Source organism: Nannobrachium achirus (genome assembly GCF_963921795.1).
Source record: "Nannobrachium achirus genome assembly, chromosome: 15".
Classification (NCBI taxonomy): Eukaryota; Metazoa; Chordata; class Actinopteri; order Myctophiformes; family Myctophidae; genus Nannobrachium; species Nannobrachium achirus.
Window position 1 is genome coordinate 39,008,076 of NC_137822.1, and position 19,585 is coordinate 39,027,660.

Consider the following 19,585-nt stretch of genomic DNA (forward strand, 5'->3'; position numbering starts at 1 on the left):
AGGTGACCTGGTCCTTTAAAGGTATGGACAATTAAATCAAAATAAAATTAAAATATAATGTGGACGGGTAACCAACAACAAAAGTTCGAGACCAGTAGCATGTTGGGAACTGAAGTTATGGCTGTTTAAAGCCTGGGAAGAAAGATGGGGAACCTGTGTGTGTGTGTGTGTGTGTGTGTGTGTGTGTGTGTGTGTGTGTGTGTGTGTGTGTGTGTGTGTGTGTGTGTGTGTGTGTGTGTGTGTGTGTGTGTGTGTGTGTGTGTGTGTGTGTGTGTGTGTGTCTGTCCTAGGGGTCCCTGAACTACACTTTGCAAACCAGCAAACCACATCAAAGTAATAGTACGCAGATGGTCCTAATATTGACAAGCTTTTTAAAAACAGCAGATCTACAAGATCACAACATGTCGCAATGTCACATTGTAGATCAGCTTCTACGTGATTCATCTACCGTATGTTTTGTATTAATAATAAAATCTGCAAAGTAACAAGTAACTAAAGCTGCCAAATGCAATTGCAGTGGAGTATAAGTAACAAAAGTGTAAAGTAAAAGTTGGTATACAGTACGGGACATGCTGATCCAAATGCATATGGGATATACTAGGATTCAAATGCAGACAGGCTGAAATTCATGGCTTTTAAAGTGTTTGGGGTGTGGTTTTGCCAGGTGGGTCCACTTCGGTTGATCGTCTGATTTGGAAATGCATTGGTTGTGATATCTCCCTGACAACCAACAACAACCACACAGAGTGCCCCTGCGGGTTCTAGGATATATACTGTAAAGCCCATCGCCCGGGAACCTTATTCTTTTTAAGTTAAATTTCTAAAACACTACAAAACATGTGTCAAAGACAAATACAAGCAAACGTCTCCACAGTAACACAGTAACAGTTGTTTGTGTGTCAGTGTGTGTGTATGCGTGTGTGTGTGCGTGTGTGCGTGCGTGCGTGTTAATAATTGTGGGCTCGCCTGGAAGGCGAGCACACGTATGTTATCTTCATTATTTATATACTATACTAGTCAGTATCTCCTCAAAACTTTGGCGCGATTCATCTCTTAAACGCTTACACCTTTCAACACCATTCAAATTTTTATGTGTTCAGCTTACTGAGGACACGTGTGCTTGTATTCTTGGTTTTGAAATGTTTTGTAGTATAAATATAAAAAAATAAAAATGTTTAACTTTAAGCACCCAATGCATTTCCAATGGGTTTAGTGAGTGGGGACAGAGTGGAGAGAAGGATAATAGACCCATGTTTATGTTAAGGCGCTGTGGCTGCAGTGTTCACACTTCAGATATGCTATCTATATCATTGCGTTCACACAGGTCTGCTCTCTGATTTGATCCAAATATCTAAGCTTTGTGATGTATATATTCTGAGTTAGAACTACAAATATCTATAAATGTCCCTCTCCACTCTACTGATTGAGACAGCTGTGATTAAAGGCCCGTCTGTCATTGGCTGTTCTGTGGTGCTGCAAAGTAACCAAGTACATTTACTCAAGTATATACAAGTACTTGCACCTACAGTACAATTTTGAGGTACTTTTACTCTACTTTCCATTTTTGTTACATATACTCTACTATAAATACAGCATTTGACAGCCTCAGTTACTTGTTACTTTGCAGATTTTATTATTAATAAAAAACATAGATGGACCACTTAATACTGCTATGAAGTTGATCTACAATGTGCACACGCACGCACGCACGCACGCACGCACGCACGCACGCACGCACGCACGCACGCACGCACGCTCACACACACACACACACACACACACACACACACACACACACACCGTGTGTGTGTGTTACTGTGTTACTGTGGAGACGTTTGCTTGTATTTGTCTTTGAGACATGTTTTGTAGTGTTTTAGAAATTTATTTAAAAAGAATAAGGTTTTAGGATCCCGGGCAATGGGATTTACAGTATATATCCTAGAACCCGCAGGGACAATCAGCCGTATTAGTGGTTGTTGTTGGTTTTCAGGGAGATATCACAACCAATGCATTTTCAAATCAGATCCACAAACACAATAAAAGTCATGCTCCACTCCTCAGTCTGGAGTGGCCACATAGAAGAATGCCTTGGTTATAGACATAGTGGAGGACAGATGTGATCTGGGATTGTTAACCTACAGTATATGCACTCAATATACACCTCTAGAACACATAGAATATGTACAGTAAGGTTCAGTAGTACAGTAAAGGTACAGTAAGGTTCAGTAGAGTACAGTAAAGTACAGTAAGGTACAGTAAAGTACAATAAAGTACAGTAAAGTACAATAAAGTACAGTAAGGTACAGTGGAGTACAGTAAAGTACAGTAGAGTACAGTAAAGTACAGTATAGTAAGGTACTGTAGAGTACAGTACAGTAAGGTAAGGTACAGTATGGTACAGTAGAGTACAGTATAGTATAGTACAGTAAGGTACATTACAGTAAGGTACAGTAGAGTACAGTAAAGTACAGGACAGTAAGGTACAGTACAGTAAGGTACAGTAGAGTACAGTAAAGTACAGTAAGGTACAGTACAGTAGAGTACAGTAAAGTACAGTAAGTTACAGTAGAGTACAGTAAAGTACAGTAAGGTACAGTAAAGTACAAAACAATACAGTAAGGTACAGTAGAGTACAGTAAAGTACAATAAAGTACAGTAAAGTAGAATAAAGTACAGTACGGTACAGTGGAGTACATTAAAGTACAGTAGAGTACAGTAAAGTACAGTAGAGTACAGTAAAGTACAGTATAGTAAGGTACAGTAGAGTACAGTACAGTAAGGTACAGTACGGTACAGTAGAGTACAGTACAGTATAGTACAGTAAGGTACAGTACAGTACAGTAAGGTACAGTACAGTAAGGTACAGTAAAGTACAGTAAAGTACAGTAAGTTACAGTAGAGTACAGTAAAGTACAGTACAGTACAGTTGATAAAAGTTTAACTGTTTAACCTTACAGTACCTTAAAGTATCCTATTTGTTGGGTTGGAAGCGAGCCCACACTGTTTCGAAGGAACAGTATTTCTAGTTATTATTATTATTAATAATAAAATCTGCTAAATAAAAAGTAACTGAAGCTGTCAAATGCTGTATTTATAGTAGAGTATAAGTAACAAAAATGGAAATTAGAGTAAAAGTACCTAAAAATTGTACTGTAGGTACAAGTACTTGTTTGTATATACTTGAGTAAATGTACTTGGTTACTTTGCAGCACCACTAGCCTTACATTAAGACGTCTCTGCCGAGACTTTCGCATTGTCACTGCAGGGCCGACTTATGTAAGGCTACATCACCACAGAACAGCCAATGACAGCCAAGCCTTTAATCACAGCTGTGTCAATCAGTAGAGTGGAGAGGGACATTTATTTATAGTTTTAACTATAACTATAGTTTTATACATCACACAGCTTAGACATTTGGATCAAATCAGACAGCAGACCTGTGTGAACGCATTGATATAAATAGCATATCTGAAGTGTGAATATTGCAGCCACAGCGACTTAATATAAACATGGGTCCCTTTCCTCTGTCTCACTCTCTCCCCACTCACTAAACCCCATTGGAAATGCATTGGGTGCTTAAAGTTAAACATTTTTATTTTTTTATAATTAAACTACAAAACATTTCAAAACCAAAAGTACAAGCACACGTGTCCTCAGTAAGCTGAACACATAAAAATTTGAATGGTGTTGAAAGGTGTAAGCGTTTAAGAGATGAAGCGCGCCAAAGTTTTGAGGAGATACTGACTGACTGACTATAAATAATGAAGATAACATACGTGTGCTCGCCTTCCAGGCGAGCCCACAATAATGATCTGGTTGCCAGACAGGAAACAGTGGACAGTCTTGCGATACTTGGCACGTTCAGAAACACACTTTGTGCTCTTTAGATACCTCTATAAAATGACCCAGTGCGCACACTGAAAATCAACACAGCAGGAAAAAAAAATTGTGACATGCCTTCTTTTATTTCCTGAGCTGAGTATGTTATAAAGGTATCAATTGCTGAGAAATAATGTTGGTTCATGAGCTGGTCCATATAGTCCTCCACTGACCCCAGTGCATTCTACCGAACCTCCGGCTGCAGTTTTGCATCCATGGTGCGACAAATCTGCCGTTTGGAATTGCAAGATAGCAAAAATGATGTTGGTGTCTTTACCTCCTATTTACCTTGTCGAGAACCAGGATGTGGCTTCATTTCCAGCGAATGAAGCCAGCCCTTTGTGGATAACTAACTGAACCCAACGATAGGAACTAAAAGCTATGGATTGCAGCTTTGAGATAAGTCGCTTAATTGAAATAATAAACCCCACTCACTGGAGAAGTTCCTGGACACCAGCATAGTGGTCAGAATGGCACCCTGCATTACAGACACACACATAGAGACAAATGGTGACATGTGGATTAAGGAATTCAGTCATTTCTATACGATTAAAGAGCATTAGAATACATACACGTTCAGAAGCATTACACACTAATGGTCTCGGATATATGTAATAAAAGCAAAAGTAAAAGCCTCAATCTGTATATGGAACAGCCAAGAATGTAAGTTTAACATTATACTTAACAATAATAAAAATAAATCATTGCAGCGATCTCAACTAGTGAGTATTGAATCTCAGGTATTGAAATGCACATACTGCCTACTGTACAAAATAAAACACTGCTATTTGTTCCAAAGCGACTGCAAAAGATAGCTGGTATATTTGTTTCAAAAAGCTTTATATCCTGTAAATACATTATAACATTTATAGAACACCACAATGTGACATACTGTAGATCTGTTTACACAATGCTGTACCCCCTTCCAACTGTAAATACATTCCCATTTTTCAACGTATTATATTTGTGCCACTTGCTTTGGCAATGTAAACGTATGTTTTCTCATGCCAATAAAGCTCCTTTGAATCGGAAGGGACGTTATTGTTCTGGATCTTGGATGTTTGGTGCTGCAGACCTTGAGTTTCCTCCTGGCGTTGAACTTCTTCAGACACTCCACGGTCTCCTGCCTGTGCATCATGGAGGCCACTGTGGAACGTTGCTGTGGACAGACAAGCACAGCGTTAGACAGGGGCGTCACAAGGGGGGAGGAAAGTGGGACTGAGTTACTTGGGCCCAAGGTGGAGGGGCCTGTCTTTAGCTATTGAAAAATGGCAGATCTACAAGCTCGCAGCGCGGCACTACCGAGTGCCGCGCTGCGAGGTTGTAGGTCTGCTATTTTTGAAAAGTCGTGAAAATGTGTGCAAATCATTGAATATATGTATTTTTTAAGCCAACATTTTGTAACTCAAATTTTGCTTCTGGGGGGGGGTCCCTGGAACTAAATATTTTGAGATGGGGGTCCGTGGCCAAATACACATGAAAAAGTTTGAGCACCACTGACATAGAAACATATATATATATATATATTTTTTTTTTTCAAAAAACCTTAGAGGGATTTGAAATATTCAAAGATTTTCACGATTTTTCAAAAATAGCAGATCTACAAGCTGGCAGCGCGGCACTCGGTGCCGCGCTGTGAGCTTGTATATCTGCTATTTTTCAATTGTTAAAAAGCACAGGGGCCCCACAGTGAATCCTTGTACCCAGGGCCCAGAATTTGGTGCGACGTCCCTGGCGTTAGAACCAAGACACACACCACACACACAGCTCTTCGATTATAGTGGCTTTACAGATAGAGCAGAAAGCTAACTTCGCCTTCGACTCATCCGATTGGACAGAGGGGGAAAAGCAGCAATTGTCTCAAGCTTTTATCAGTTTCAAATAGACTTTTCTTCCTCTACTTGAGGCGCCCTGGCGCATTGAACACATAGAATGCAAGGTGTGCACAGCACGCGGAACGCAGCGCAATTCAGAACAAAGCGCTCCGTTCCCATTAAAAAAATACAGCCACATAGGCAGGCACAACGTTAGGTAGCCTTAGTCTGTTACTGGTGTTTTGATGCGCTATCGTCTATTGATATGTCAACGCTGTACACTGTATTTGACTGTACATAATATATAGTCCAAGTGCAGTGGGTCAGACAAGTTGTTGTTATATTTGTGCAGCACAGCCGGGCTGTCTGGGACTCCTCTTCTAGCCCAGGGCTTCCTTCATGTTCACACTGCTTTTGTATCTTTACAACAGTGTTAGTATGTTTTATTTTGCTACTCGTAGCTGTATCTCCTTTTTCTATATCTGTCCTCTGCCTCCTTCTGTACTGCTTGAATAATTACCAGAATTTTAGGCCTGAAAACACGTCACACCCGAAAAGGTGTCATGGTGTGTTTAATGTCCTCAAAGCCGTGCATCTTATATGCTTTTGAACTGAGCAGATTGGATCTTCCGTTCTAGAGATAATGGCCAAAGAATCTTGAAAACGGCCACTTTCGCAGCTTTTTCAACGTTTGAGTTTTGGTCTTTTTCGCCAGTTTCTTTTTATTAACACAGGATAGGAAGGCCGGACGGCGCCGAACTCGACATTCACTTTGAGCTGCATCCTACGCATCCACATCCAGTGTGTGTGTGTGTGCATGTACAGTATGTGTGTGTGCGTGTGTGCAGGGGCTTCACAAGGGGGGGGAGTTACTAGGGCCCAAGGGGCCTTCATTATTTTATACTTTAGCTATTGAAAAAAAGCAGATATCCAAGCTCACAGCGTGGCGAGCTTGTAGATCTGCTATTTTTGAAAAGTATTGAAAATGTGTGCAAATCTTTGAATATACAGCTTTTGCTTCTGGGGGGTTCCTGGAACTAAATATTTTGAGATGGGGGTCCGTGGCCAAATACATACTGTATCATTTTGGGGGTCCTTCACATGGAGTGGTTCGAGCACCACTGACATAGAAACATAGGTTTGAAATATTCAAAGACTTGCACAAATTTTCAAGATCTTTCAAGAATAGCAGATCTACAAGCTCGCAGCTGTGAGCTTGTATATCTGCTATTTTTTCAATAGTATATAGAATTTGGTGCGACATCCCTGTGTGTGTGTGTGTGTGTGTGTGTGTGTGTGTGTGTGTGTGTGTGTGTGTGTGTGTGTGTGCATGTGTGTGTGTACTCACATGCACCCATGGGTGTTTGAGTGCCTCCTGTGCTGTGATCCTATTGGCTGGGTTGATGGTCAACATCTGGTTGATCAGGTTCTTGGCCTCGGGAGTCACTGTGTCCCATTCTGGAGAGGGGAACTACACACACACACACACACACACACACACACACACACCACACACACACACACACACACACACACACACACACACACACACACACACACACACACACACACACACACACACACACACACACACAAAATGTGAATATCTTCCCAACTGTAAAATTAACCTAATTGTTTTAACTAATTAACTCATTTTAATAAAAAAGGCACAATGTCTCATTCTCACATTTATGTGATGTCGTACAAACCACAATGTAGGCTCTTTATCCAGAGCGACTTGCAGTAAACAGGGGTGGGTTTAGCAAACGTGGGGCTCCCCCCAAAGTAGAATTTGTGGGCCCCAATGCGGCACGTGCAGGAAAAAAAGGGAATTAAAAAAAATATATATATATTGAAGTCCACCGACCGGGGGAAAAAAGCTCTCATTTTGAGAGTTGTGAGCATGTAGATCTGCTATTTTATACAATAGAACCGTGTTGTACAAAATGTAATGCCTCAACTCTTAGTGCTCGTCAGGGTGGGGGGGGGGGGGGGGTCCCCAGTTAAAGGTTGAGAACCACTGGTCTAAAGAACAATACAGAGGTCCACACACAGCACAAATAAAAGGGTGTTTTATCAAACAGAGAATGAGAGACTCACATCATAAGCCCCTGCTTTGATCTGCTGGTAAAGTTTATGCTGGTCCTCGTCCCAGAATGGAGGATATCCCACCAGCAGAATGTACAGGATTACACCTGCACACGCATGCACACGTACACGCGCACAGTCACGCACACACACACACACACACACACACACACACACACACACACACACACACACACACACACACACACACACACACACACACACACACACACACACACACACACACAAAACATCTTTATTTGCGTTCACATTTAACCAGAAATTCTTGAACACAAACAGCAGTAGATGCACAGACTTGGGAAACCCATCAACAAGTATTTCGCCTCCTCCATATGTGGCGTCTGCCAATTATCACAGACTCTGAACAGAGGTTTGCCAATGCCTTCGCTCTTGGCTTGGGCATTTCTTGCAATCTGCAGGCCTCTCAACAACTGATTTATGGACATTACCGAGGCTTCCAAATAGGAACACAAGCTGTTTACATTTTTGTAACCAAGCTGTATAATAGCGTCCTTAAAGATGCTGGTAAAGGAGGACTTCACCACTTTTCAACCTGTCTTCATATAATAGGTCCTCACTAATGTTCATGATAAAATAAAAAAAATCTACTCAGTCTTTTTTTGTTTTTTCATTTTCATTTTTTCATTCCATTTGAAAGCTGGGAATCATAGCTACAAAATGATATATTGGTTGTGAAGATTGACCCAACAGTTTTGTAGATATGGCTTATAGAGTTATGCCATGCAGAAATAATAGATCTGAGAAATTCAGCCTTTTAGATGAAATGTAAACTGCAAAATGTGAGGTTTCTCTTCACATTAATTTAAAAAAGTCTTATTGACATGCAGAGTTAAGCTCTGGCGTTTAAGTGAAATGTAGCCTGATATTTATGAAATGCTTTTGTGGCTTTATCACATTTTAGGAAAAAAAAAAAAGAAAGTAATTTCAGGGCTGATCTAAAGCTGTGCTTTCCAAAATGACTGCCCCTCTGCTATGCTGGGTCACATATGAAGATAGGTTGAAAAGTGGTGAAGTCCTCCTTTAACACCTTGGTAAGGAATGCCTCTTCCAGGCTGTGGTCAAATTTGCATGCCACCTCCAAAATGGTTACTTTACAATTTAGCCATTTAAACTGTAAAGCGACTAACATTAGTAAGGTAATACACCAGTAAGACTCCCTAATCGGGAGATAAGCGACCGTAGGTGGCTTATCTCCACAAATAGGGCAAAAATGTGTTTTTCCAAAATCTTCCTGATCCATGTTGATGACATGAGTGTAGACATGCTGTGTAGTGATATTCGTGATTTTAGGGCAAAAACTGTAGGAGCAGTGTCCAAAAATGTGTTTTAAAAATCAGCCTGAAGGTGGCGCTAGAATAGGGCCATGTGAGAAATGAGGGGTGGGGTCTCCGCGTTGCCTTGGCGGACGAATAGGTACCGGCCCCGGCTCTCCCGGACGCTCCTAGCCTGAGTTACGGCATTTTATGTGCGCTGCAGTGGCAGGGGGTCCTCCACTGGGGGCGCCACCACTTTTGCATCCGTTCTGGAGCACCAGGAGTCGGTGGTCCCCGGGAATTCCCCGTGAGCAGCCCCGTTGGGGTGGTCATTTGGTCATTTTTGCACATTTGGTCATTTTTTACATCTGGGGGTCCCCCAGGGACCTGGGGGTCCCTGGGGCTCCGGGGGTCCTTGGAGGTTGTAGTTTGGCAGGCAAGGAGTGTGTGTGTAAAATCTGGCATGGATCGGGTCAACGGGTGCGGAGATATAAGCAGGGAAAAAGTGTGACGTGTGACGTGTGAGCACATTTGGTCATTTTTTACATCTGGGGGTCCCCCAGGGACCTGGGGGTCCCTGGGGCTCCGGGGGTCCTTGGAGGTTGTAGTTTGGCAGTCAAGGGGTGTGTGTGCAAAATTTGGCATGGATGGGGCAACGGTTGTGGAGATATGAGCAGGGCAAAAGTGTGACGGACTGACTGACTCACTCACAGACAGCCGGTGGAGGTTTTGGTAGTAAATGCGACCTACGGTCGCAATTAATACATCAAATGCATAGAAATAGTAATCTAAGAAAACTTAGGCAGACCAAGCACCTATTCAGTAAAAAAAAAAAAGCTATCTAAATTTACGTGTATGGTTATTGATGGTAGGCAAGTGCTAAGGTAAGTGCTATGGGCTAAGGTGGAGTCTGAAAAGGGGAGTCGTCAGACCACGGCGGAAGCTAGGGAGTGAGTCTGCTGTTCTAAGTGCGACAGGGAGTTTATTCCACAGTTTGGGGGCCAGGAGGGCAAAGAGTCTATAGGACGAGTGGATCAATCAATCTTTATTTCAGACTCTACAGGTCCATATATCAACAATCAACAATACAAGAGACAACAGAGATTAAAACAAAAACAACAACAACAACAACAGGGCACAACAGAAAAGGCACTAAAAAACATACAGACACTCAATCCAATGTCTCCAGAGACAAGAGGAGTATCTAATGCTGCTCTTCTTAGGCATGATTAAAGTCATTATAATTTCATTTTTAGAGTCCTTCAGCCTCATCATGAAGCTGTACATCAGATTCCTGATTACCGCATTCAAAGTGGCAACCCCACTGTTCACAAACAAATGGCTGGCACTTGTCCACCTAGGGACCCAAAGCAGGAGGGCATCATTATACGCCACCCGCAACTTATTATATTTACTTTTGCTATATCTGCACCACAAGTGGGCAGTATACAGTGGTGTACAATAGGCTTTAAAAAGGGCTATCTTTACATCATCAGTACACATGTAAAATTTACGTGAGAGCATATTGGCTTGTGCATATAGTTTACAGTATTGTCTTTGTATATCATCATCATCACTGAGGTCGTCTCTTATAATGTGCCCCAGATATCTGACCTTGTCCACAACATTAAGCACCTTGTCGGCCAGCTGGAAAGAAGGGAAAGCTGCCTTTCGTCCCTCCTTAGTTTTCATTATCATGACAACACTCTTTTTTGGATTAAACTTAATGTCAAACATCTGACCATAATCTGAGCACACTCTAAGCAGCTGCTGTAACCCAGCAGAGCTGGGAGACATGACAACCAAGTCATCTGCATACATTAAGTGGTTAACAAGCCTTTCTCCCATCATACAGCCAGTCCTACACTTTTTAAGACTGACAGAGAGTTCATCCATATACAAATTAAAAAGCACAGGTGATAATATCCCACCCTGTTTGACCCCATTAGTCACTTGAAATGGACCAGATATAGTATCACCCCATCTTACTTGCATGGTTTGATGGGAGTACCAAAAATGTAAAACTCTTATTAAGTATGAAGGGACCCCTCGCTCTCTTAGTTTTGCAAAAAGTTTGCCATGGTTAATGCGGTCAAAGGCTCGAGAGGCATCCAGAAAGCACGTAAACATGGTGGAATTATGTTTATTGTACTTACTGACTGCCTCTTTTAGAGCATATACACACATGTCAGTGCCATGTTTACTTTTAAACCCGAATTGCTCATCAGTGGAGACAATATACTTATGTAGTCTTTCAAGTATTATTCTCTCTAGCACTTTTGACAGCACACTAGCCAAGGCAATAGGCCTGTAGTTGTCAATGCTAGACGAGTGGATCGTTGTCCTGGGTTTTTTAGAGAGGGTTCTGTCAGCATCCCTGTGTTAGCTGATCTGAGTGAACATCATCTGGTGCACAACACATGGATAAGGGAGCTGTACTGTTCAGCACCAAGGACAGCTCACAGTTCATGTGGTTCAGGACCATGGACAGAGCTCAACTATCAACTGCATTCACTCAGCACCAAGGAGAGCTCCACTCCACTCCACTCCACTCTGCCATTTAAATCTTTGAGTGATAGAAACCGCTTTTTCCTCCTTTTTGAGCGGTGGTCACACCGTCTCCATAGCGTGGCCGTGTGTGTAGGTATGTATGTTTGTTTGTATGTATGTGGGTGGGTCTGTATGTAGCCTCAAGCCTGTGGTGTAGTACCTTTTCTGACCACACATGTTAAGGGAGGGGCGCTGTTGTTCAGGCCAGGCCAGAACAGGCAAGGCACACTCACACTCACACGCACGCACGCACGCACGCACGCACGCACGCACGCACGCACACACACACACACACACACACACACAACACGGGGACAAGGAGAGGAGGATTCACCAAGCGAACAAGTTTCTCTGGAGAATCAGGTCCTGGAGTTCTTCGCTAAACAAAACATGGGATTGCAAGCCAACATGTTATCAGCCTGTCACTCACTCCCTAGGAGAGACGGCACCACTACGCCGTTAATTGTAATACGTTTCGCTAACCGAAAAAATAAACTGGCCTTGCTGTCACAGGCCAGTAAACTTCGGGGGACCAACGTATACCTAAATGATCATCTAACAAAACGAAATGCAGATATAGCAAGAGAAGCACGAATCCTAAAAAAGCAGAAAAAAATACAAGCCACCTGGACAAGGAGCTGCAAAGTGTGGATTAAGCCGAACGGAGCGCCTGAGGATGCAAAGCCAATACTGGTAAGAGATCTCCAGGAATTGGTCAAATATGGAAAATAGTGGGCTTATAGGCACCGTGCCTTGGCTATGACTTGACAGTGAAAACGCTTTGCTTATATGGCTTGTGCATGGACTATTTTTTGTCTCGCTACTATATTTTTGTTTTTCTCTATAAAGACACATGAGGGCTTTGGTTGCTCGGGGATAGTGCTTCTTGCATGGACTAAAGCTGATGTTTTTGCATGCCTATTTTTTAACCCGGGTGGTGGGCAAGCCACCCTGGAAGGCATCACTTTTTGTTATAGGTGTCCCGTAGATAAAGAATGCATGAAAAAGACTGATACCTTATTTTTTGCTTTTTTGGAATGGACTATAGACTTAATTATGTGCATGCATGAGACTATGGGAAAGCAGGGGCTATTCCTATCGACATGGAACAATTTTTTTTCTTCTAAAGGATTAATACACGCATGCATTGATTTGGGATATCGGCAAGCATGGATTATTTTTTTCATTACTTTTTTCATGTGTTTTTTTGAAGCATGGACAAGGACAATGACTTTTGAGGACTTTCATTTCAGGGCTCTTTCATTTTCTCCGCCTGTCTCTCTCTCTGTGTCTGTCTCTCTCTTTCTCTCTCTCTCTCCGTCTGTCTCTCTCTTTCTCTCTATCTCTCCGTCTGTCTCTCTCTCTCTCTCTCTGCTCGTAAAGTGTAAACGACATTGGATGTGTGCGATCGTGGGAAGCTGCGGGTATGTGTGCGGGGATGTGCATGTGTGTTGTGGGTGTGCTCACGAGCATGCGAGCGCTGTGTGCGTGTGTGTGCGGTCACTGCGGCGTGTGTGTGTGTGCTGCGTGAGTAAGAGTGTGTGGGGGTGTGAGTGGCGTCTGAATGTGAGAGAGCAAGTCTTAAATGCTTGGGATATACAAGGACTCTTGTGCAATGGGCTTGAAGCTGCAGGGGAGTTATTACTGGGAACTTTTGACTCTTATAATGAACGATCTAAATGAAGAAATTGACCCTGAGGGTAACTTTTTCATGAATGTAAATAATTGTCGTTACTACACAAGAGAACAGTTTAATAATAGTATAATAATGGATCGTTGTATTTCTATTATCCACTTCAATAGCAGGAGCCTGTATAAAAACTTTGAAAGTATTAAAGAGTATCTGAGCAAGTTTATCACACCGTTCAGTGTGATAGCTCTCTCTGAAACCTGGCTCTGCTCAGAAAGGGGGGTTGACTTTGAGCTGGAGGGTTATGATCTAATCATGATGAACAGAAAAAAGAAATCCAAAAAAACAGGAGGGGGAACAGCATTGTTTGTGGATAAAAGATTGAAATACAAAATATTAGAAACTATGACTACTGCTATTGAAGATACTTGTGAATGTGTCACGATTGAGATCAACATGGAAAAAAAGAAGAATATCATTGTCAGCTGTGTATATAGGGAACCTAATTCCAGAATAGAAACTTTTAAGAATTTTATGGAAGACATGTTCTCAAGTACTACTGAGCAGAAGATTGCTTATGTTTGCGGTGATTACAACGTTGATCTTCTTAATCCTCATAAATACTTAGCAATTGATGAATTCATAGCGGCAATGTATAGTATGAGCCTTTATCCTATTATAACTCAGCCTAGCAGAATAACACCACATTCAGCTACCATCATAGATAATATTTTTACCAATAATATGGATGATAACATTGTGAGTGGTTTGTTGATAAAAGACCTTACCGATCATATGCCAGTCTTTGCAATATATGACTGTGACTATAGCCTGAAGAGGGAAAGTAACATAGCCAGATACAAGAGATTGAGAACGGAAGTAGCTATTGATGCCTTAAATAGTGAATTGTTAAATGAAGGTTGGAGGAACGTATATGAAACAGACAATGTGGATCTAGCTTATGATCATTTTTTAAAAACATTCTTACAGCTATATGAAAGGAACTGCCCAATGCAGAGATGCAGTATGAAACCTAAACGCATAGAAAAGCCCTGGTTCACAAGGGGATTGACAAATGCATGTAAAAAAAAAGAATACTTTGTACAGAGAATTTTTAAGATATAGAACTAGAGATAAAGAAATTAAATATAAAAGATATAAAAATAAATTAATGGATATTATTAGGAAATGTAAGAAAGAATATTATAATACATTACTGGATAGGAATAAAAATAATATTAAGGGTACCTGGAATATATTAAATAGCATTATAAGAAATAAAAAAAACTCTAACTATACTGATCATTTTGTTGTTAATGAAAACACAATTGACAACATGAATGATGTGGTTCAGGGGTTCAATGATTTTTTTGTAGGAGTGGGTCCCAAACTGGCAAATGAAATAACCTCTCCCTTAGGGAGGGATGTTCAAAATCTTGATGAAAGAAATCCAGACTCAATTTTTCTGCGCAAAACAGACAGACATGAAATTATTGATATTGTACAAAAATTTAAAAGCAAAACATCGACGGACTGGAATGGCATTGACATGAAACTTATAAAAAATATAATCAATTCTATTGCTGACCCTTTAGTTCATATTTGTAATGCATCATTTAAATCAGGATCTTTTCCTTGCCAGATGAAAATTGCTAAAGTAATACCTATACATAAAGCAGGAGACAAACATATTTTTACTAACTACAGGCCAGTTTCCTTGCTATCTCAATTCTCTAAGATCCTAGAAAAACTATTTTCTGCTAGATTGGATAGCTTCATAGAAAAACATGATCTGCTGACAGATTGTCAGTATGGATTTAGAACCAATAGATCTACCTCACTGGCATTAATTGAGTTAATAGAAGAATTAACAACTTCAGTTCAAGATAAGAAATATGCAGTAGGAGTATTTATTGATCTAAAGAAAGCTTTTGACACTATTAATCATGAAATTTTACTACACAAGATGGACAATTATGGAATTAGAGGGGTAGGGCTTAAGTGGATCAAAAGTTATATTGAAAATAGAAAACAGTTTGTACAGATGGGGGAGTTTATGTCAACAAGATTAGATATTACTTGTGGCGTTCCACAAGGGTCTATATTAGGCCCTAAGTTATTTATCTTATATATAAATGACATATGTAAAGTTTCAAATATTTTGAAGTTTGTTATTTTTGCAGATGACACAAATATATTTTGCTCCGGGGAGAACCTCCAGCAACTGCTGAGGGTTGTCTCTACTGAACTGGGGAAATTGAAATTATGGTTCGATTCAAATAAATTATCACTTAACCTAAAAAAAACAAAATTTATGATTTTTGGAAACAAAAAAATTGAATTAAATGCAAAGGTTGAATTAACGATAGATAATGTAATGTTGGAAAGAGTATATGAGAACATGTTCCTCGGAGTCGTAATTGACCATAAGTTCAGTTGGAAAGCCCATATAAATCATGTACTGGCAAAAGTGTCTAGGAGTATTGGGATATTGTACAAGGTTAAGAATATTTTGAACAACAATTCACTGTTCATGCTGTATAACACACTAATACTGCCTTACCTATCCTATTGTGTGGAGGTGTGGGGAAACACCTATCATACAAACCTAAATCCATTATGCATTATCCAAAAAAAAGCAATACGTATAGTTCATAAGGTAGGTTATCATGATCACACAAATGTATTATTTTTAAATTCCAAATCATTTAAGTTTCATGACCTAGTTGAATTTAAAACATTACAGATTATGTACAAGGCAAGGTATAAACTACTACCTGGTCATGTACAGAGTTTGTTCAAGGATAGGGAGGGGAGGTATGAATTGAGAAGGGAAAAGAACTTTAAACATATTGGGGCTCGGACGACCATGAAGAGCATGTGCATATCTGTCAGAGGAGTCCAATTATGGAACGTTTTACCGGAGCAGGTCCAAATCTGCAAAGATTTGAGACAATTTAAAAAACAGCTAAAGGAGATTGTTTTGGAGAAATATAGAAATGAAAATCTAGCGACCTAAAGGAATTCAATAATTAAATTGTTAAATAAAAACAAATAATTACATTTATAAGTATAGTATTTAGATGAGCGACAGGGTGTGATGTGGCAGTATTGGTGTTGGTAATAAGCATACAGAATGTGGGTATAAACTATATGTACTGATGTACTGTATACAATTGTAAGATATTTTATTTGATTTGATTTTTGACTTATTTTATTTTTCTGAATAATTTAAGTAATTTGGAAAGGTTCGTTTTATTACGAACAGTGACATTGTTAAAGTAAAACGGATGTTTGAGTGTTCATGCAATATGAACTTTTATTTTAAATTGAAATGTTAATTATAGGGGAAAAGGATAGGCATTAATAAGCTCTGAGCTTCGGCCTATGCCTTTTCGATCAGCTAGAAATTGCTGTAATGTTTTATGTTTTTGTGAAACTTTTGATGAGGATCGAAATAAACTAAACTAAACTAAACACACACACACACACACACACACACACACACACACACACACACACACACACACACACACACACACACACACACACACACACACACACACACACACACACACACACACACACACACACACACACACACACACACACACACACACACACACACGCACAGACTCCACCGCTCAGTTCACACGGGTGTGATTTTTTATATTAACCACTTGAACCCTAGCGTCCATATTCTGAGAACTTTCTGAGACTAAGTACAGAGTAAAAGGTCAAGTTTATTAAGTATTGACAGTTCAAGTGGTTAAATATCTGAACACATAAATTGACATGAATCTAAAATACACTGATGATTGTGCTGTCAAACAATGAAAATATATGGAATCTATGAACAGGTTGTGGGGGTTTCTGCTTTTGTCTCTCTCTCAACTAAGAGGTCCTTAGCCTGAAAACATTGAGGACCCCTGCTGTATATTACTATATTGTTGTGTTAGTGGAGGACTCACCACATGCCCAGATGTCTACAGGTTTACCATACGCCTCCTTTCTCAACACCTCTGGAGACAAATAGCCTGGAGTCCCAGCGAAACCTACACACAGACACAAAGACACAGAAAAAACTATGTCAGGCCAGTGTGTGTGTGTGTGTGTGTGTGTGTGTGTGTGTGTGTGTGTGTGTGTGTGTGTGTGTGTGTGTGTGTGTGTGTGTGTGTGTGTGTGTGTGTGTGTGTAAGCCTTTATGACCAAGGTAATTAAATACCAACCTCTGCAAAATACCATCTTAGAGCTGGGTTATAGGTGCAGACTATTTGTCTTTATATTTGGCAGTCTAGGACATACCCATCGTTAGAGGTTTTAAACAACTTGGGATGCCCAAAAAGGAGGCAAAAAAGCTAGCGAAGTATTATGCTGTGTCTGCCATAATTGGCAGCTGCCACATATGGTAGAGACGCTGTTACTTATACACCTTGATTACTGAGTGACATGCCCATTGTATCATGAAAACGTATGCCATGATTTTGTGAATGTATATGTTACAGTACGTTTGGGTAACTCAGTACGTTCATTGTAAGAGCGCTTGTTTTGTCGTTCACCACCAGATGGCGACGACAGCCATTCACTAGTGAAGGCGCTGACGTCACTCGTTTGCGACTCTCTTTCTTTATTTACTAGCCTAGCTCGGCAGTGTTTAGCTATTAGCTTACTATGAGCTAGGGAGCGCTCCATTGTAGTCACTTGGACAGGGCGTTTATCGTGGGCTTGCCCAGGCCTTACGGCCTGGGCATAAATATAACGATTGCATTCACCACGGCTTCGTAACTCGCCCGCTCTTCGCGGCCACTCGCGCCTGCGGCGAAGAGCAGGACCAAGGTCCGCTGGCCTTCGCGCCGCTTGCAATGTCGTGGACAATCGAGCGGCTCCGCCTGGAGGACGCTGTTGTGGCTCAAAGCGACCGCTTGTTCCGCCCCGTGCCGCACGACGAGTGCTCCGTTTCTCGACCGCACTGTTTCTCTATCAAACCGTGACATATATATATTTGTGTCCCAAATATGGGCATTCCCAGATATGTCCTTAATATTGATGACATTGGGACAGGGATCTCATATAGGGGCATAAAACGTATGTTATTTAGTAAAGCCAAGCAGGGCCTTGGCGAGTTAGGGCCTGGGTTTGATGCCTGAGGATCTCCATAATGGAAATAAGGGGGTACCCTAACAGGGCATCATCTGGGAATGCCCATACTGTATATGGACATTTTATTTATTTTATGATGTGTGTATGTGCATGTACAATACGTACCAAACCAAGCCTGCTGGTCCCCTTGCACCTCGATAGCCAGTCCAAAGTCAGCCAGCTTGACCGCGGCGTTCTTACACTTACTGGCCAGCAGGAGGTTCTCTGGCTGTGTGGACACATCAACACACACTACACTTCACCAGGCCTGTCACAGTGAGCCATCAAATCATCATCAGAAGCCCTGATCGCAACAGTTTGGGCTCCTCGGCAATTATATGCTTGCATAAATGTGTCTTTGATGCATCTGTATACAAACAGCTGGATGAAATGTACGTCATATTTGACAGTGACGATAAGGGTTGAAGAAGATGACCCCTTGTTTAATGGCCATTAACAGGCTGTGAATGTGTGAAATCTTTTGGAAGCTGTTCTCTGTGCTTTGGCTGTTCCCAGTTTTAACAAGATTCAAATGACCATTATCTTCTTCAAATATATATATATATACTGTATATACATTCTTAGATTTCAATAGCCTAAATGACTCATTTGAAAGTGTTTACATATCTGTATTTTCATAATCTGTAAGAACCTGGAAAGATTCATCATGGCCACCTTTTACGGCCCAAAGCATTGTATTCAGTCACATTATGATGATGTCATCAGAACAGTGACGGGAAAGCATCAAGTGAATGACGTGTACAGTACAGCCGTGACTTTTGACCTTTTCACACTTGGCCCTGACCTTTTGACCTTTCCTGGGGGAAAGGTTAAGTATAAAATGATTAAATATGTCAGTAACTTCTTTGTATATTTGAGTTATTTGTCATATCTGCAACGTGCAGCTTTTAATTGCAAAGCCTAAAAGCCAAAACACGGGGAGAAATATTCATAATATTCCAATGTTCAATTCCAAAAACACAATTAAATCGTTAATCGCAAATATCATAATAATCATTTGTGTGGTCAACCAATCGTCAACTTAAATCTGAAATCATGACAGCCTGATTTGCCACGTTGTCTCCAATTGCCACCATTGAATTAAACACCCAGGAGTGAAATGACACAATTTCACACCATGTCCCCACTTTTCTCCATGGCAGCGACTGCCAGCGAGGCTTTCTTGGACT

At 40.8% G+C, this 19,585-nt stretch overlaps 1 protein-coding gene across 3 annotated transcripts in view; it reads right to left on the minus strand.

Moving 5' to 3' along the window:
• LOC308299334 (calcium/calmodulin-dependent protein kinase type II subunit beta-like) overlaps positions 1 to 19,585 on the minus strand; it is a gene marked incomplete at both ends in the record, with an annotated part of 92,783 nt that overhangs the window by 36,281 nt on the left and 36,917 nt on the right. For all 3 annotated transcript variants that reach the window (XM_080743095.1, XM_080743096.1, XM_080743094.1), the window contains 6 exons: positions 4,315 to 4,357; positions 4,955 to 5,038; positions 7,042 to 7,164; positions 7,794 to 7,888; positions 17,228 to 17,311; positions 18,522 to 18,624. In XM_080743095.1, coding sequence (XP_080599221.1) covers positions 4,315 to 4,357; positions 4,955 to 5,038; positions 7,042 to 7,164; positions 7,794 to 7,888; positions 17,228 to 17,311; positions 18,522 to 18,624 — 532 coding nt within the window. The remainder of the gene's footprint in view (positions 1 to 4,314; positions 4,358 to 4,954; positions 5,039 to 7,041; positions 7,165 to 7,793; positions 7,889 to 17,227; positions 17,312 to 18,521; positions 18,625 to 19,585) is intronic.